Source organism: Gouania willdenowi, chromosome 21 (assembly GCF_900634775.1).
Source record: "Gouania willdenowi chromosome 21, fGouWil2.1, whole genome shotgun sequence".
NCBI classification, from domain to species: domain Eukaryota; kingdom Metazoa; phylum Chordata; class Actinopteri; order Blenniiformes; family Gobiesocidae; genus Gouania; species Gouania willdenowi.
The window spans coordinates 33,591,600-33,612,677 of NC_041064.1; the positions used below are offsets into that span (position 1 = coordinate 33,591,600).

Below are 21,078 nucleotides of genomic sequence, written 5' to 3' on the forward strand. Positions count from 1 at the left end.
ATGTTAGCAGCACAATTTGCTAAATTACAACACCTGTGCACAGCAGGCTTTTAGAGGGTTAAAAGTAACAGAAATAATAGGAAAGTACAAACTATACTTCCTCTACTGTACTGCACTGTACAAAAAATTACAACAATAAAAGTATAGCAACATTCAAAGTTAAATACAGTCAGTTATAGGACAGTGGCAACATAGGTAAGCAAGACACCAGGTAAAACTATTCATGTGAACACTGTTGTTTGGATTTCACCAGAGGGAGTGTGTGTGTGTGCGTGTGTGTGTGTGTGTGTGTGTGTGTGTGTGTGTGTGTGTGTGCGTGTGCGTGTCATGTCCACACACACTTACATATTGCACATTTCTGTTATATTCACATAAAAGTTTTTGCAACCGATTTTTCTGTCAACAGATGTTAGATGGTGCACTGGGTTCCTAATACTTTTATTCGCATCAGGACGATAAACCAATCCATCTACAGCTGGGTTTCCATCACTGATTTTCCCAAAATAACTCTCGTGAAATCTCATCCTACGAGAATTCGCTGCAGGAAGATAAACGCTCCAAACCTGCTTGTAACACTCTGCATTCCATGTTTGTTTCACGTCTAATATGGCAGTAATAATTTTAAAGTATAATTCTCTTCTCTTCTGTCCTCACGTATCACGTCAAAAATTGCACAGCTGTCGGATTATGTAGCGCAAGATTTTGAACAAGATTATGAGCAAAATTTGACATATTCATTTATTTTCCACACTTGCCAGACATACAGTAACCCGTTTACAGAGGGGAAATATGTAGGTGCGGTATGTCTATGTCATATTGGGACAGGATTTTAAATTGTTATTATGGAATAATAATATTAATAATAATAATAATGATAGTAATGAAAACGTTTAATTTTGCTTTTTCCTTTTCAAAACATGAATTCTGTTTTCTGTGATAATGTAAAATCTGAGGCCCTATTGATGCAGTGTTACTTCCTTGAGCGCTGGTTGAAATTCAGAGTAAACACTAACTGTAAACTTTGTTCCCTTGTTGCAGGTCTGAGTGCGGCGAAGCTGCTGAAGACTAGCGGGCTAAACCCTCTGGTGTTGGAGGCCAGGGATCGAGTCGGCGGTCGCACATTCACCGTCAGAGTAAGAGCAAAACTCATTCTGAGACAATAGATGGAATAAAATATTATATTTGTATTGATCTTGAGTGGCAGCACTTCCCAGTAAGAGCAAACAAGACATTTAATGATGACATTACACCAGACCAGACATGGGCAACAAAGAGTTTGTGTAATTTTGGTTTGTGTTTTTGTATTTTTGTTGCTGAATATCATTTTGTACTGTATATATTTGTCTCTCTCTGTCTTTTTGTGTTATTTTATTTGTTTTTGAAGTGATTTTGTGTTTTTGTTGTGTATTTGTATTTGTGTACATGTTTTTCTCTCATTTTGTCATTTCATTTGTTTTTGGAGGCGTTTTGTGTGTTTGGTTTTTTATGCTTTGCCTTACCACTTTTTCAAACTTTTGTATAATTTGTTGATATTTGTTTTGATTTTCTTGTATTCGGAAAAAAAAAAAAAATATATACATGTTCAAAAATAAATAAAATTGATTTATTCATTTTGTGTATTTTTCTGTAATTTTTTTAGTTTTATAGTCATTTTATGTATTTTCTGTTGTCTCTTTTTTGGTGTAATTTTGTGCATTTATTTTTGGGACTGCACAAAATTAGACTGAGGGCCACATGTGGCCCCAGGGCCATCACTTTCCTATGTCTGCACCAGACTATAGAACAAGCCACAACCCCAAACAGGAAAATGTTTGCCTTTTTATTTATTTAACAATAGACGGTGCTGTTTGAATCTGAGACAACAGAATAAGATTCACTGATAAAAGCAAAATAACAAAACAACTTATTAAATTCTACTTTATTAGTAGGTGAATAATGAAAAGGTTTGACTTGAAAAGAGAAACATAATACAAAATTTTTGCCACCTGTTGTCAGGAATGTTTTACCAATCATTTACCCAAATAAGAGTCTATCATTCAATTGAAATTAGTCTGTGACCCACTTTTGGGTCCTGACCTACAAGTTGAGAACTCCTGTCATAGAATAAAGAGTGAAGAAAGAGGAAACAATACCCCAGTATCGGTTGATTTAAATAAAATGTACTATTTACACGAAGAAAAAAAAACCCAAAGAGTAGAGGCTTGGTTACTACCTGTGATGTATTTTTCAATATTTATTTATTCGCGTCCTGCGTTACATTTTAAAACCAAGTCACATGTGTACTCGTTAGATTGTCAAAAAAATGATTTTCAATTTAAAAAGTCACAACTTAGAATGGAGACATTTTGGTAGGTGTGGTTAGCCTCAGACCTTTGACAACACAAGCCTAGAGCAACAAGTTAGAATTGTTCATTTAAAAAAAAAAAAGCCTCAAATGAGACTTATTTCATTTTCAATAACAATTTTTGTTTTTCCTTCAGAATAAGGAGACAAAGTGGGTGGACCTTGGCGGAGCGTACATCGGACCGACTCAGAACCGCATCCTCCGACTGGCCAAAGAGTACGGTGTGAAGACCTACAAAGTCAACGAGGAGGAGAACCTGGTGCATTTCACCAATGTGAGCGTTTGAGATTCAAAATACTTTATTCATCCCTGAAGGGAAATTGGGTTCCAGTTACATCCTGTTCAAGAAACATGAATATACAATCACATATAACATGATAGTACAGGATCAAAAGTACTGTGGGTCGCAAGCCATTAAGGCAGCGCCCTGTATCTTAGATAAGAAGTGGAAAAACATGAGATAAGCAGAGGGGAAAAAAACCATTGCACACACAGAAGCACCAAAGACACATACAGTACACAACAAAATTTGAAGACATAGCAAAGAAGGCATTGAAACATGATCTGTTTGCTTCATTCTGTACAAACATGAAGTTTGGCCAAACTTCAACCAAAGATAGACCTTACGCCAAGGAAGATTCCATTATATTTTAGGGGATCCAGATCAATGTACTGAATCTGGATTCCTTTGAAAAAATTTGGCGAAATTGTTCGTAATGAAGAATCTTTGTAAATTGGACTCAATTATGTCAAGTTGGTTCCTCAATTACCCCACTGAGTTTCATCCAGATCGGATCCAGATCGCACATATCATTGCGATGTCCACACATTGTGATCTACTGTATGATTATTAATGAAAATATACATTTCTTACAAAGCCTTTAAAGTGTGAATGATCAATGTACCATGACCAGGATCACTGATTCAGATAGCTGACAATATCTGGAAAAGAGGAGATTTGACGCTTGGCGGAGGTTTGCGCTCTCTGAGTGATTTTGTTATTTTGTGAATTTTCCATTCTTGGTCTTCGTCTAACAGTGTTACCAACTTCTCAGTGGGAAAAATTTGCTATTGACTGTCCATAAAGCTGCTAGAAGTTGTGAGATGTATTTCAGAGGAGTAGATAGAGAGAAGTTTGCCTCTGCTGGTGCTCAGTTATGAACAGAACGGGCCGGGTTGTGTAATTTTACACCAGAAAAAGTCACAAGATTTGTCACATTTTTAGTAGTTTGATCAAGAGGGCTCTGAACAGTATAGTGTCACATATATAGTGACAAAGGAATAATACATTTATCAAAGAAATCTAACCATATGTAAGCCAGTTGAGCAGTTATTGATCATCCTTGTGTCCTTTTAAAGCAGTTGTTCTCAACCTTGGGATTGGGACCCTATTTGGGGTCGCAAGACACTGGGTGGGGGTCACCAGATGCCTTCAAGAAGTAATTTTTTAACAATTTGAGCCCATTTTTGCTTATTTTAAAAAATGCAACTGCAACTACACCAAACTTGCCACGTTTTAACGTATTTTCATCACTTTGTCTTGCCATATTTTTGCTCCTTTTAATGCATTTTTTCTACATTACTCAAATTTGCCTTTTCTGCACATTATTTTCACTTTACAGACATTTTCAGCACTTGTAAAACCTTTCCACCACTTTTTCACCTAATGTGACAAATGTTGACCCATTAATTTAGCTTATTTTTTGCCAATTTAACCACATTCATGATTTTGACACTTTGAACCCTTTTTTTTACCACTTTTTTTGTCCATGTTTGGCCACTCAAATTTGCAACTTTTAACCAATTTCTGTGTTTTTTAAAATCCCGTTTCACCACATTTTCTACCATTTTTGGTCACTTTTAACCCATTTTATTTCTGATCAAAACAAGGATTTACATCTTTAAGATGACTATATGCTATGGCATGAATAATACTAAACTTCTTGGATAACAGTGGATATTATTCAGATGAATAAATAAATGTGGTTATCACAGACTCATAGAACAATAGACCATCATTTTACTGACTTTATGGATGGACCCCAAAAATCTCTCCCCTTTATTCCCCCTTATAGATGGTCCTGTCTCTACATGACTGTTCTTCAATGTTCATGTCTGTGTTCAACCACCTTCAGCTACGGTGGGGGTTCCCGGTTTCTGGAACCTTTATTTTGGGGGTGGTGAGCTGAAAAGTTTGAGAACCACTGCTGTAAAACAGGATTTAGTTTTGTTTTCAGATCATTATTACTGTGATTGTACAGAAGAAAATGGAAATCAGACTAATGTCTTTGGAGATGAAAGCAGTAAAAGCAAAGGCCTGGATGGTGTGCTCTGCTTTACAAATCTTTGATCAGGATAAGTGGGTAGAGAAAGGAAACGTATGGATGGACAGACATGGAGTACCTGACCTTTAACAGTCAACAGGCTGCTGCAGGACTTTTGATTACTCGCTGCTTTCCATCTCTGCCACTAAAGAGAAAACCCAATATTGATGACCATGAGCTGCAGCCACTGCCTTCTGTCCAGTCGTAGCAGTTCCAGATGCTGATCTGTGCCTGAGGGAAACCTCTAATGCTGCTGCTTCCCTTTTCTTTGAGTGCTTGAAAGTGAAGCTGAGATAGCAGAACCATGTTCCGTTCTCCTTGTTTCTCTTTGCTTCAGATCTCATTAGCTCAGTGTTCCTCCAGCTGATTTGATTTTCTGCTCGGACTGCTCCCACTGTCACGGTGCTGTTTATCTTGGCTGGTGTTTGTGGAGGCGTAGCGAGCTTATCTCAGCATGAGTCGTAACTTTAGAGGCAGACTTTGAGTTTATGATCCAAAGATCAGTGTTTACAGAAGTAAAAGTTCAAGGTAGGATAACAATTGTAAATCACTCACTAAGGCACTTTTAAGAAGACACACCAGTTGGTTTCAAACATAATTCAAGTCATTCAATATGTGTTTCAGCAATGATTTAAGGCTGTGTAGAACAGTGTGTCCCAGAATGAGCTCAGTGTTATTAGGAAACTAGTCAATACTCAATGGCATGAATTGCACTACAGTTTGGTTCTGCTCTCACTATCACTGAGGGGATTGTGAATTATTTATCTTATCTTTTCACTTTTGTCTATGTTCTAATAAGATCGTCTATTCTATTTTTAATCCCTTTTTTAAAATATATTTTCTATGTGTTTATTTTTAAAATATTTTTATATATATAGTTTTTTCCTTTTTATTTTTATTTTCTTCTTAGATCATTTATTCATTTTTTTCTTTTCTACTAAGTTGTGAATTTATTTTTATCTTCATTTTCAGTATTTGTTTCCCTTTTTAAAATTTCCTATTGAATTTGTTTTTTTAATCTAATTTTTCTGAATATATTTTCAGATTTTTGTATTTTTTTTTACATTTTGTTAATTTTTATTTTCTTCTCTACTAAAATCATGTATTCATTTTTAATCCTTTTTATATTTTTTTTCTTTTTTCCTATTTATTTTTTATTTTTTTTCTTCTACCAAGATCGGATCGTGTATTATTATTATTTTTTTTTCCTTTTATACATTTGTTATCCTTTTTTGATTTTCTAATAAATTAATTTGAATTATTTTCTTTTTAAATCCTTTTTTATATTTTATAGTTTGTCATATTTTTTATACATTATTTTTATATGACAGGGACATTGCACATTAAGAGGTGGATTCACTAAAGGTTTAGGATATTAAAACTTGTGCTAACATCACTCCACGCACTAATAAGCCGTACAAACTCCAGGGAATCAGGACTGCGCGGCTGCTGCACGTCGCAATGCGTCCTCAATCCATTTAGCACGTTTCCCTCTAATTAATATGTATAGTAGGTGGAGCTCACAAGGGGAGCAAAAAAATGGGAGGAGGACATGCAAATAAATTAATGTAGTGGCAGCAATGCAATTCATCAAACCTGGAACTGTTTGCGGTGATTGTTTTAGCACAGGAAAATAGTTTGACTGATAGCAGGTGCAAACACACACGCAGAGATTATCTGCAGTAAATGTTGACACAAAAAACAGCAGACATGGAAAAAAGGCTCCAGTTAACCTTTCCAGTGTAAGAAAATACTGTAACTCAAATAAAACAATATTCAATATTAACAGACACTGAATGAGAAAATAAAGTGTGTGTGAGGGAGAGAAAAAGCTGGATGCCTGAAGCCCGTGTGGAGTCCGGTACGCATGTGTCCACAGTTCCAGTGAGCTTCTGTGTCTTTCTCTCCATGTTTTGACCTGGTGTCGCGTTGATGGAAGGAGCATCAGGCCAGAATCAGCTGATCAGATGCGTAATTTACGCAGTAATGCAACAACAACACAGCGCTGCTCAGACCTGCTGGATGATGGTCAGTAGATCATCTTCAAATGGGGCTGATCAACTGATTGACAGACTGTGTTGCCGTATTAACTCAGATCAATGGCAGATCAATAGGATGATTTCTGTCCAAATCTGCCTATTTTTCATGGACTGATCAGAGTAAAGTAACAGAACCTGACTGAGCACCCACATTAAATTAGGGAGAAAAAATATCATTAGGTTTAAAAAAAAAAAATTTAAAAAAATTATTTGTTTATTTTGTTTTCTACATTATTAAAAGTTTGTGCCTCAGACAGAGAAGTCCATCTGCCTCCAATTTAACTTCCTGAATTGTCATTGTGTGCTTCTGTGCACTGTCGTCTCTACATTCAACAAGCGAAACACTCAGTTAAATATGGCAGTCTCCACCACTTCTGCATGCGCACTAATCATTGCTGCAATCTTAGTAGCAGCTGGTGAGGAATCGGCATCACCAAAGGATTTAGGTACGCACTTGGTTTACCACCTTTTATTTCAGATCTTAGTGAATCCACCCCTAGATGTAGTTTATTTATTTATTTATTTATTTATTTATTTGAATTATGACAATGCATATTCATCAAGATGTCAGCAGAGCAACAACGTAAATATGCCGGAGTTAGCACAGTGGCTAATTTTCATCCATTGTCCTAAGGCAGGTTAGTATTGTATACTTTCAACAAGACATGATACAAAGAATACATAAATCACAGGACATTACACATTACAAGTAGACCATTGACAAGTCACATATAGGTTAAAAGACTTTGAGGCCCAAGGTAAAAAGTGAATAATCTAACTGTGAGTGCATGTCTGGTTAGTTTTCAACCATTGTTTCAGCGTAGTTTTAAATGCTGAATAGGTATCACAGTTTCTGACATGGGCTGGTAGCCTGTTCCATGACTGTGTGCCTCTGATAGACCCCATCATTTGACCAAATTTAGTCCTGCGCCTTTGTACGTTGCAGTCCCCTCTGGTCAATGTTCTGGTGTTTACTCGACTGGTGTTTTTTTATACTTTAAAATTCATCAAGTGAGGGAGAGGAAATATATTTAAAACTTTAAAGATGAGACAAGCATCCATGAATACCTGATAACTGTCAAAATCCAGAATGTTGTACTTTCTTAAGATGTTACAATAATGATACTGTAAAGGCTTTTTGTCCAGAAGTTTTAGTGTTCTCTTGAAGAGAGACTTTAATGACTTCAGGAGAGTCTCTGAGGTGTGAGACCAAGTAGTATAACAGTAGTTTATGTGGCTGAATATAGACCTTTGATGATTCTGTGGTGAGAAAAAGGTCTAATATGTTTGAAATTTGACAGATTGAACTTAATTATATGCTCAATTTTCTTAACATGCTGCTTGAAATCACGCAGATCAGAGATAACTATAAGCTCATTTTCATCCGTAGACCCTATTCTTTTCTTTTCTACCAACATGATGTATTCATTTTTTAAACCGTTTTTTTTTTTTTTTCTTTTCTACTGTGATCATGTAAAATGGCCACTCCTGCTCACTTCTATCTTTGACAAATAGGATTGTCTCCTCTTTATGTGCTGACATTTTTCACTGAATGTTCATTAACTGCGTTGGATAACATTAAATTAGCTTGAATGTGTGCTTTATTGTTGAAGAGGCAACGATTAATGAACTTTTCCTTTGGTTTCCACATTTGTGTCATTACACCGACCTAGCCTCCCTGTGAGTTTGTGTTCTGTGTGATTTTATCATGATGAAGGTATTCCTGGTTGTTCTGCAGCGTTAAAGGCTGTATCTCAGGGTTTTCATTGGTTGTTTTCTACATCCTGACATGTAGCGCTGGCAGATTGTTGACCTGACCTACTTCAGCCCCGCTGTGAAGCGTGAGCTCTGAACACTGGTGTGTGTCTCCTTAGTTACTATCTAAGACTCACTCAAAGGCTTCAACATGTGCTCCACGCTTCCTGGTTGGTTTCCATGGTAGCATTGTTCATCAAAGGCTGCTTTCCATGCATCAGGAACACACTGTGTGTTTTTGTGTGTGTGTGTGTTTTATGTATGTCTTTGTGTGTGCATGGATGGGTGAGGATTTGTTTTCTGACCAAAAGCAAAACCTGCAAAAGCAAAAATTTACATTATCTGTGTTTTGGCAGCTTGTTCTTTCATAGTCAACTATACCTAACAGCTATTTTTTTATTTCTATGAACAAATAACACATAAAATAGAATTTTAGGGCCTGTACCACGAAGCTGGATTTCCGCAAACTTCATTTATTCGGTGTGCTGTACTACGTCACTGGCTAACTTCTTACCTGGATAAATCACCATGGTAACTTAGGCTGAACACCTAACCTGGTCGTTACCAGGTTATGAAGTGGAATAGATCTTAGCAAGTACTAAAGCCCCGCCTCCTGATAGCTGTGTTTAGGAAAGAAAGATTATGAATGGATAAATGAATCACTAATGACATCCTTTAGGAGAGATTTAGATTTATATCTGATGAAGTGATCTATAGTCAGACAATAAAATCTGTGTCTGATGAACTCAATCATTCATTCTTTCATACATACAAGTGACACTGACAGCATCAGCAGGAACATACTGCAGTGAAACAATGTGCTCTCATTCCAGTGTGTGTGTGATAAATTGAGGAGGACCACCTGAATAGAAACACGTCTGTGCTGTGATAAAGTGAAACTGATCAGAGCGCTGTCCGTTTATCATCTCATGGGTTGTTAATGTGTAAAATTGTGAAATGATCAATACTGGTGTCTTCTGCTTGTGTTCTTTCTTTCCTGCAGCAACATTGTTGTTTTTGGACTGAATTATGGATCTTAATTCTTCATATTTTTAAAGAATTATTACTCAATTGTGATGTAAGTTGCTCTACAGGGTAAGGGTACCCCCAGGGGTATGCGAATTGTCATGGGGTACGTGAATGAAAATTTAAAACAATGACAACATTGGAAACTAGAATATAAATAGAGCAGTTAATGTTAATGCTAGGTTGATGCTAATGCTAGGCTAATGCTAGTTTATTGTTATTGCTAGGTTTATGCTAATGCTAGGTTATTGTTATTGCTAGGTTAATTTAATAATATGTTAATGCTAGGTTAGTTAATGCTAGGTCAGTATTAATTCTAGGCTAGTGCTACTGCTAGGCTAATTCTATTGCTATGTTAATGCTAGGTTAATGTTATTGATATTGCTAGGTTAATGCGAATGCTAGGCTAATGTTTTTGCTAGGCTAATGATAATGCTATGTTAAAGTTAATATTCGGTCAATATTAATGCTAGGTTAATGTTAATGCTCGGCTAATGCTATTGTTGTGCTAAAGTTGATGCTAGGTTAATGCTATTGCTAGGTTAGTGCTATTGTTAGGCTAATTATATTGCTATGTTAATGCTAGGTTAATGTTATTGATATTGCTAGGTTAATGTGAATGCTAGGCTAATGTTATTGCTAGGCTAATGATAATGCTATGTTAAAGCTAATATTAGGTCAATATTAATGCTAGGTTAATGTTAATGCTCGGCTATTGCTATTGCTGTGCTAAAGTTGATGCTAGGTTATTGCTATTGCTAGGTTAGTGCTATTGCTAGGCTAATGCTAGATAATGCTAATGCCAATGATAAGCTAATGCAGTTCGACGCAGGCCAGCACCTGCATCCTCACTTGCATTTTGTTTGGGAAATGCCAATATTCTAGTTATTCTGATCATATATTATTCCTCAACATGATATGTAAAATTCACTGTAGGGCTACATTGTGTATGACATTACATTATTATGTTTTTTTTTTTTTTAAGTGTGCTAGAATAGGGGGTACATGGCTTCAGGTTAAATGTCTGAAGGGGTACGGGACTGTGAAAAGTGGGAAACAATGCGCTACACCAGTGATTCTCAACTGGTGGGGCGGGACCCAAAAGTGGGTCACGTACCTCTACTGGGTGGGTCGCGGACAGCTGGTCAAAAATAAGTAAATGATGTCTCTCATGTTGGATTTGTCTTTTATCTTGAAAGAAACTTTCTTTTTGACAAGCATGCTGTGAAATGCATGTTGCACAGGAAAATTTATAGATTTTTTTTAAAAAAAAAAGAGATTATATATGTGTGTTTTCAACAGCTACTTTTGAAAAACAAAATGTGTTTGGTTGAATTAAAAAAAAAAAAGAAGTGGGTCACAATTTAATGACCGTGGCATATGTGGGTCTCAAAGTGATACCATTTGAGAAACACTGCTCTACACAGTTTCACCGCTGAAATCACCTTGCATAACTTAGTGACTTGCTATCTCGCTTTGTAAAGGAACTCTGTGATGGAGAATGTTTGGATAGGTGAAGCCCACTAACTGAGATAAATCCAGGCTTCACTTATGTAGCTTCATCGTACAGGCCCAAAATGACCTAAAAATACACAAAATAACAGTAAAAATACACAAGATTACACAAAGACAAACCTCCAAAAATGACAAAACATTTCACATGTACAATAAAACACAAAAATTTACTCAGAAAACACACAAGGTGACTACAAATACATGCAAAAATGATTCTAAAAACCCAAAATGACAACAAAAATACACAAAATGACAACATAAATACACACACATCTAACACAATAAACACAGAATATACACGAAAACACAAACCCTTTTGTCATTCCCTATGTCTTAAATGCTGACATGAATTGTTGGCATTTTTGTTGCCCCCGCTGTGATAAAAGACACCCATCTCTGCCCTAGTTCATTACCATGGCAACTACTTTGGCTAACAAGTCGGTCACCAGTTAAAATGGTTGCTATTCAAACCATAACACCAGCGTGGATTTCATTGTGCGTTCCAGCAACACACAAAGGCCAACAAGCAACGTTTTAAACAGTTGTTTGACATCGTTGAAATATTTATTTAAAATAAACTCCCTCTAATTAAATATTGGAGTTACAATGTTAGCTGTAAATCTCTTTGTAAAGGCGATGAGCAAGAAACTAATCCGACATAATTAGCCATATTTAGCTGCATGCGTGTAGTGTTTATTGTAATTGATATTTTCATGATCTGCATTTCCTCTCTGGACAAAAGTGAGAGTATTAGTTCCAGCATGTGTTGAGTCATTAACGCTCGCTTTCATGTGAGGCGCAAAGTTAATCAGCTTTCATTTCAGATTAAAGATTATGATCGTAAAGGCCAGCGCTGTTTCCCTTTAGCAGCAGCTGCTGCTCACAACTCTGCATTTATTCATGAGCAATCAAACAGGAGGCCGCGGAGACAGAAACAGGCCTTTAATTAATACATAATATAATTAGGGACTAAACAATGTGACGTATGAAATGTTGGGACATCTTATCAAATTGGAACCATTCAGGACAATGTCTGACTATCAAAAAATAAAGAATAATTAAAAAAAAAATATATATATATATATATATATATACGTTTTTGGGTAGATAGATAGATAGATAGATAGATAGATAGATAGATAGATAGATAGATAGATAGATAGATAGATAGATAGATAGATATTAACTTTTAAAAAAGCCCAATGTAGATTTGATTTAGTTTGTAATTTTGTTATATATTTAAAATTAAAAATGTTGCTAAATTAATAAATTATACATTAAATTGTTCCTATAAAGACTCACAGACAAATGTAATAATAGTATATATGTATAACATTAAGTAAAGAAAGCTCAAAGACAATTAACAGTGCAGTGTCTCATTGAATAGCCTCAGCTATTCCGCTATTAAAAGAATTCGTAGGGATACAGCAAAGCAATCACCTCTGAGGAAGACTGACAGTTGGGAGATCAAATTTCCTGAAAAATAGTTGTCTGAATAAACGAAACCTTAACATATTATTTCAAAAAAAGAAGACAAAATGAACTTGCTGGAATGACTACGCACAAGTCTTTGCTAACTTGTCCTAAACGACGTGTGTTTAAATTATTTTTGAATAAATATCTTTGCTAACATCTGTGTTTGTTTGTCCCACAGGGAAAGTCGTACCCCTTCAAAGGTTCCTTTCCTCCCATGTGGAACCCTTTCGTCATCATGGACTTCAACAACCTGTTCAGGACGTTGGATGAAATGGGCCGAGAGGTAAAATCGGAGCTCAGTGTGAATCCTGAGCCTCTCCAGCCTCCGACTAAAGGTTGCTTTTGTTTCAGATTCCCAGGGAAGCCCCGTGGAGAGCTCCCCACGCTAAAGAGTGGGACGAGATGTCAATGCAGATGCTCTTTGATAAGATCATCTGGACCAGGTAGCACCTCCTGCTCCTTTTAATCACTTCATACTAAGGCTGGGACTTTCACTCATTAATTGCGATGAATTAATTAGAGAAAAATAACGCACTAAAAATAATCATGCAGTTAATCGCTTTTTTTCCCCACTCCAAACAGCGCAGAACCTTTCTCATTTCACAAGTTCCGGTATACCCATAACACTGATGCACAGACTACAACACAAGAGACGATTGAACCTGAGGAGAAGTCGTTGCTGTGCTTCGTCAGCGTTTATTTTAGTTTAGAAAAAAACACTAAATGGAAAACAAAAGCCCAGTTGTGTGAAAATTGTGCTAAAAAGAGTTTGTGGATCCCCGGGGCTTTGCACCCTCTGCTACCACCTCACTGCTAAACATGTAGCAGCTAGCACAGACAGCTAGCACGGATACTCGGACAGTGCTAGCTCTAACATGCTCCGAGCAGACATTGTCTCCAATCCACACTGACACTCAGACAGGGTTCAGAACCAAAATGAATAAATCCATGAGTGACAAATGAACAAAGTCAGTGGATTAATGGTTGTAGTGACAGTCGACCACTCTGTGGTAGAGGATGTGGGCGGGGCTAGAAGCGCTGCTACAGATCGCATCTGTATGACCCCGCGTATCAACTGCTGTGTAGAAAGACTATTTCAAACTAATTTCATCAGCTTCATCATTTGCTGTGTTTATTTCATGATATCTACAGATATTCTATTTTACACTGTTCAGTTTACACTTCTCTGGAATGTTCTGGACTAAGTGATGTTTTTTTATTTTAATACACAAAAACACATTTGTTTTAGAAAGTTTACAAAATCTTAGTTAAATTTAAGTTTGTGCTTTGTGAACAATGCAATCATAATATTTTTCTCACACCACTATACCTTTATGTAGGTCCACCTTAGTCAATTAAATCAATTCTACTTTATATTTAGGCTGCAGCAAACAATGATTCCAATGAGACTTGAGTATTTTCATAAATATTTATTTCTATTGATAGTCTTAACAAATCACAGCTGTCCATTCTTTACAAACAAACCTTCGTCTTTGTCTTTCATTCTAAAATATTGTATCCATATGATGAACCCACTTTTTTGTAGCTCATCGTATCGTGAACTCAGTCCGTCGTCCGACTTCAAGTGTGACGTGAAGTATTATTGGCCTAATGCTGGTCTGATGCTGGTCTGATGCTGGTCTGATGCTGGTCTGATGCTGGTCTGATACTGGTCTGATGCTGGTCTGATGCTGGTCTGATGCTGGTCTGATGCTGGTCTGATGCTGGTCTGATGCTGGCCTGATGCTGGCCCGATGCTGGCCCGATGCTGGTCTGATGCTGGTCTGATGCTGGTCTGATGCTGGTCTGATGCTGGTCTGATGCTGGCCTGATGCTGGCCTGATGCTGGTCTGATGCTGGTCTGATGCTGGCCTGATGCTGGCCTGATGCTGGCCTGATGCTGGTCTGATGCTGGTCTGATGCTGGCCTGATGCTGGCCTGATGCTGGTCTGATGCTGGTCTGATGCTGGTCTGATGCTGGCCCATGACTCTATTAAACCAGTTAACCCAATGACTCTTAACTCATTAAAGAGCAGGAATAGCCATAGCAAAATCCTATTATAGTAGAAGTAGGAAAACTAATTGGTAGGTGGAAGTGAAAGTGTTTACTGATTTGCAAATACCAACACTGAAAGTTTCAAAATAAAAGTCGGTGGAGAAGAATTGAACCCTGGAGACTGTGTCTAGCTTCATGTTGAGTCAGATACTTGACTTAGTTATGCAAAATGTTGACATTTTCAGTTGTTTTTTTGTTTCTCCTTCAGCGCCGTACGTATTTTCGCTAAGCTGTTCGTCAACGTGAACGTGACCTCTGAACCCCACGAGGTGTCGGCGCTGTGGTTCCTCTGGTACATCAAGCAGTGCGGTGGAACCATGAGGATCTTCTCTACCACCAACGGAGGGCAGGTCGGTCTGCACAAACCTCATCCAAACATCTATAATAAAACACTTTTTCAAAAGTAACGTAAACCTTAAAGCGTGATGTTCTTTCTGATAGAACAAATGAAAACGTTGATCCATTTGATTTACAGATGTTGAGTTTTCATGAACTCAGTAGTTTACCTTTTTGGTAAATCTGTGACATTATGTTATTTCATTAATTTCTAGACCAGGGGTCATCCTCAGCCTCTAAAATCTGATTTATCAAACTCACAATTATAATTAAGAACCCTTCTATTGATGGTGTCCAATGAAAAACTTTTAACATTAATCCCCTTACATGCATTAATTATTGATCGTGAGCCTCAGTAGATCACCGAATTGATTTTGAACACAGTAATTGTAAGATAGCTGATTTATTATTGGTGCATTCTCTTTTTTTTATGGCTTTTTTTGCAAAGCGGGCCTGTTGCCATGGTTACAATGACTGGTAGAGATAAACTAAAGAACGTTCAATTGATTGGGAAAACCGGAATTTCAGCCCCAGTTTTATTTACAGCTCTTTGTGATGATTGAGAGGCATTAGTTGATGTCATTTGATGTTTTTAAATGAATAAATCAACGTTGTTAAATGTCGTCTGTTAATAGAAGTTAATTATTGATGATAGTTTCTCATCTTTTCATATTAGAATTTGGTAAACAACGTGTTATGCGTGCAGAGTGGTGAGGGCTCAGTAATTGCCTTTTATCACCTCCAGGGCAACTTCTCTACCAGAACAGAGAAGATAAACATGTTGTTAATCAAAGCAGACAAGCTCCCATGGTTTCAGTGCCAGCCCTGGTTTCATGTTCAGTCTCCAGTATTTAAACACACCAGAGGAATGCACACAACGTGTTACTGATGTGGAGAGCAGAGGCAAGCTGACATCAACCAGCTGGAGAACTTTCTGTCTGTTTGGTTCTGTGCATCATTTCAGTACAGCTGCAGCACATTTCATCACTCAGTCCAGTTCTATGGTTGTATAACAAATACAGCACAGATCATGGCACTTTAACACTTTGACTAAATACATTCATATTAGGTAAGTATTAGCATATTAGCTACAATAACAGCCCAATCCATAGAGACTAGATGCTGCAAAATAAGTCTTTTAAGACCAAAACCGCTTTTTAAACTAAATGACCAAGAACTGTTTACTGGTAGTTTGTGGTAGTTTTCTCCCGAGAACTATATTCGCCCTGTGGCTAGTCGATGTCTGTGTTCCGCTGTACTTTAAATTCCCGCAACTACGCAAATGTGACTCGTTAAAGCTGCTGTCCGGAGTTTCTGAGAGGACGTCGTGATGTCCCACTCTCAACAGCCTCACTTCCTCCCACTGCCTCTGCAATCTACTTGAAGCCACGCCTCTGCTTTTCTGCACGCGCATTGCGAAACATAACAAGGTCACATTGGGAAATATGTCTACGGGTCCGGTAAAGCCTAAAATCATATTTACCTGTTTGCTGTTGTGACGCGCGGCCTTGCACAGTTCCACATTCACTTTGATTGACAGTCTCAAAAATAGGAAGTCAAAGCCTATTGGCTGGGTACACTCAACGATCATTTCCATTTGTATAGGGGTCTATAGGACGAAGGAGAGACTTATATACATTAATGCGTATGAGTGACCACCGGCAGTAGACCATAGTAAAAGACTAGTTCGGTATTTTTATGAATTTCAAAAGAATCATACATAAACATAGATTTCTCAGAAACTCCGGATATCAGCTTTAAGTAAGCAACGACGACCGCCATCCAGGAGCACCTGAACCTCACTCTTTTATCCACCAATTGTGACCATGCTGGTAGAAAAACTTAATGTAGATATAATCACCGCTTAGCAGATGGCTTAAACATTTCAACCAATCAGACATTGGTTGTTTAATCCCTACCCCCCACAAAGTACTTTTCCCGATCAGCGATGGTTCTCTGTTTGATTTTTGGCTTTGCTCAGCCTGGACAAAATTTACAGCAGTCACAAAGTTCTTAGTTCTGGGGAAAGTTTTTTGTCCTTAGGAAAGTTCTTAGTTATCACGAATGACGTCGTTAACTTCTGAAGAAAGTTCTCAATGAAATTATTAGTTTTCCAGAAATATTTCAGCTCTCAGGAAAGTTCTTAGTTCTGAGAAAGGTTCTTAGATTGTGGGAAGATCCTAGTTGTGGGGAAACTTTTAAGTTCTGGGTAAATGTCCTAGTTGACTTTTGATGAAAGTTCTTAGTTCCCTGGAAAGTTCTGAGTTTTTAAATCAGTTCTTAGTTTTCCAGAAAGATTTTAGCGCAATGGAAAGTTCTTAGTTCTGGGAAAAGTTTTTAGTTTTAAGGAAAGATCCAACTTGTGGGGAAAGTTCTTAGTTTTTCAGCAAAGTTATCAATTTTCTCAACACAGTTTTCAATTCCGGTTAAGGTTCTTGTGATGGTTTATACAGTAGCTCTTTAGAAATTTTCAGCTCTGGGGGAAGTTATTCAATTCATTCTCTTGAAAATTTTGTCAGTGAAATACCAATGAAGAGGAAACTCAGGCCTGATGTTGGAAAACACTGAAGATTTAAAACTGTCGTTAAAAAAAATGAGTCAAATATGGACTGGATATGCACGGCAATTTAAAACTTTACATCCTCCATCAATTTCTTTCAATTTTTTAAAGAAAGGATTCGGTTAGGCCAGGATAACATCCTACCATTGAATGAAATAAAACCTTTATTTATGAATGTGTTTTAAATCTTTCTCTCACCTCACCTTGAAGGAGAGGAAGTTTGCCGGCGGCTCCAGTCAGATCAGCGAGTGCATGGCCAAAGAGCTGGATGAACGGGTGAAACTGGAGTCTCCGGTCTGCAGGATCGACCAGAGTGGAGACATGGTGGTGGTGGACACGGTGGACAAACACACATACATGGTGAGTTGGACTGAAGCTAAGCCTTTTTATCCAAACACAAAGGTCGACTCATCAGATTTCCTCACTGAAGCACTTTTTCAGTCGCTCTGTAAAATGTCTTTTGTGAATTGTTTATTATGGTAAAACGAAATTATATGCCCTGACATTCTATAATCTAAATCAGAGGTGTCAAACTCAAGCTTAATACATTAAGTTTTGAAAATATTACAGCAACATGCATCATTCAGTCCCTCCAGGATTTCGCGACCAATTTCTGGGATTGTTGCGGCCTTAAATGCCTGATATTGCGGCATCTTTTTTAAAAAAAATGCAGCAAAGTTACGACATTTTGAGGCTTTTTTATTTTCTATAACTTTGCTTAAACTGGTCAATTTGCCAAAAAACCTTTGAATTATTTAATAGAATACAGAAAAGTGCTCAGATTCACAATAATTTAACAAGATATGGATTATTTCCATCACATTTTAAAGGTTTCCAGTGCAGAGAATATTACAGAGAATCAGTTTGTTTAAGTTTTTGAAACAAAAACTAAAAATCCTAAAATGAATAAATGGTTCTTTTCCTCTGAGAATTTCATCAATGCACTCATGACTTTTACTACAAACACCTTTTCTGCAGAAGAGTCTCATGCATTCAGCAATTTGTAAATTTGTGCTTGGAGATACCACCAGGGGGCGCAAGCACCAATGATATTAGCCACTGCTACCATTTTAGACGGTACCTGTAATGAAGCTTTATCAAAGATTATATATAATAGTAGAGGTTTAATCAGGTTATTTTCTTTAAAACTCCTTCTAGAGCAGCAGGAGATCATTAAACAGTTGCGTTAGTGAGACACGTTTGACGCTATTTTGCTTGAAAGAGTTTGTTTGGCTGTTGTGACACAGTCTGTAACCAGACTAAATGATGATTCTGGTTGCACCGGGGGACTCCTGGCGGCTGATGGTGGCTGCCAGGCTTCGGATGTTGATGCGACTGGAATCTTTAGTCAGATTGGTTAAAATTGTGGGAATTGAACAGAATTGCAGGGCTGCGCAGAATTTGCGAGCATTGGCTGAATTTGTATAAACAGTTGCGATCGCAACATTGCAAATTTCTGGAGGGTCTGATCATTATGTAAATCACCATAATGTTTAGTACCAGATACCTCAGTCTCTCCAAATACAAAAAAATACTGGCACTCCCCATGTATATGCAGGGAGTTGTATTTGCTCTCTGCTCATTCTTACACCATTTTTTGCAGAAGTCGCTCTTTAGAAATTAAATGAACCTACAATTTCTTCAAAAATTATAGATCTAAAAAAAAACTTTTCCACAAACGTTAGGATTTTTGTAGTACAAGATCCTGGAGTTATTAACTTCTGTGACTTCATGTTTTACACCTATGATATTCTGTGTAAATTATAGATATTTCTTAAATGTTAAAATCCAAACATAAGAACAAAACTGTTAAAATTGCATTTTTTATTCCCCAAAAATCAGTATTTTTCTGCTCCGGCACACTTGAGAATCTAAGTCAAAACTGTCCCTGAAAGTTAAATACTTGAGCACCCTTGATCTAAATGTTGTATAAAATAGATGTGCGTAACATTTTTGTCATAACGGATGTTTTTGTCGTAACAGATATTTTTGTCGCAATGGACACTTTTGTTGTAATGCACAATATTTGTCATCAGAGACATTTTTATCGTAATGGTCCTTTTTGGTCATTTTTGTCTTTTCAGACATTTTTGTCGTAACAGCAAACATCAACCATCAGAATGCACAGATAAAGAGAAATTCTCAGGGTTTTCGTCCACAGCAGGACCAAAAGACTTTTTTTGGGGGGGTGTAGTAATTATTACTTTGGACAATAGAATAAAGTAGCAAAAAAGATGGAATTTGTGTCATAGAGTGCAGTTTTCCCAGCGTGCTTTACAATGTTGTCGTTTGAAACTGGTTATTAGCATTAAAGAAGGATTAAAGGCTTTCTTATTAGATCCTATTAGTCTTGTTAATTCCTTGAACCTTTAACAACTAACAAACACAAGCTACAAAGCTTTAAATCACAAAGCCAATACCACTGATCTCTATTATAGCACTGGATAATGACTGGCATGGTGTTAATAACCTGGAATTTAAAGTTTTATTGTCCTTATTATATAGTTTGCCATAGATAACACTTGTATGTATAGATTGAAGTTGTGCTTGCATTATATACAGTATTTCTGTTTTTTTATCTCATCATATGCTGTAAGTACTGTATATCAGGAATTAAACTTGCGTATTAATAATATTCAAATTATTAGTCTGGTGCGCTATGTCACTTTGGCCATTTCTGTTGCCAAAATAGATTTTCTAGGTTTTTTTTGGCTTAGCTGGGGTTCAAATAATCCAAAAATATTGGGGTTAAAATTTTCCCGCTTCTACACCCCATTTTATATCACCATTTTCAAAATAACCTGGAGGCGGCCAATTTTAACCCTGATATTTCAGGTTTATTTGACCACTAAACAAGCCAAAAAAACAATAAAATCAATGTTGTTAAGGACTTTTATTTCTGACATACCGCACCAGACTATATAACAAACTACTGTATAACATATAATCAGAGTTAAATAATCTTTTACTACACAGGTAAAAAATTCAGATTATTAACTTGATAGCGCTTTTTGGGTTTTTGCACGTTTTCCAAAGGGTTAAGGAACAGTATAGTACAGTATGTGGGTTTGATTAGTTTGGAGTATTTCTGGGGCGTGGATGTTAAGGTTAACCATTCTGTTTTCTGCGTCTTAGGCTCGGTATGTGATTGTGGCCACGCCTCCTGCTCTGAACCTGAAGATGCACTTCACGCCTGAGCTGCCCCCGCTGAGGAACCAGCTGATTAGCCGTGTGCCCATGGGCTCCGTCATTAAGTGCATGGTCTACTACAAGGAGAACTTCTGGAGGAAGAAAGGTATGAACAGAACTAGCAGCTGGTGTTGTGCTTGCTTCTGAACATGTGACGTTCCTCCAGGCTTCTGTGGAACGATGGTGATCGAGGAGGAGGGTGCCCCCATCGGTCTGACGCTGGACGACACCAAACCTGATGGGAGCGTGCCTGCTATCATGGGGTGAATATGAAGTTTATTATCTTAACGAATTGACTGCCAGCCATTTTCAGAACAGCTACCCCCCTCACTGCCAGCCATTTTAGAGCATTTTGACTGATTTTTTAAAGACCCACAGAATATTTTGTACGATGACAATCTGAAATATTAGACTCTCTACTTTTGTCAGAAAAAAATGTTGGTTTCTAACTTGCTTCG

The 21,078-nt window shown here is 37.3% G+C and overlaps 1 protein-coding gene across 2 annotated transcripts in view; it reads left to right on the top strand.

The window, feature by feature from the left end:
- Nucleotides 1-21,078, top strand: part of mao (monoamine oxidase) — a 51,071-nt gene that overhangs the window by 18,848 nt on the left and 11,145 nt on the right. For both annotated transcript variants that reach the window (XM_028436182.1, XM_028436181.1), the window contains exons 2-9: nt 1,039-1,133; nt 2,481-2,618; nt 12,658-12,762; nt 12,831-12,922; nt 14,744-14,885; nt 17,642-17,791; nt 20,567-20,726; nt 20,787-20,883. In XM_028436182.1, the coding sequence (XP_028291983.1) occupies nt 1,039-1,133; nt 2,481-2,618; nt 12,658-12,762; nt 12,831-12,922; nt 14,744-14,885; nt 17,642-17,791; nt 20,567-20,726; nt 20,787-20,883 (979 nt within the window). The remainder of the gene's footprint in view (nt 1-1,038; nt 1,134-2,480; nt 2,619-12,657; nt 12,763-12,830; nt 12,923-14,743; nt 14,886-17,641; nt 17,792-20,566; nt 20,727-20,786; nt 20,884-21,078) is intronic.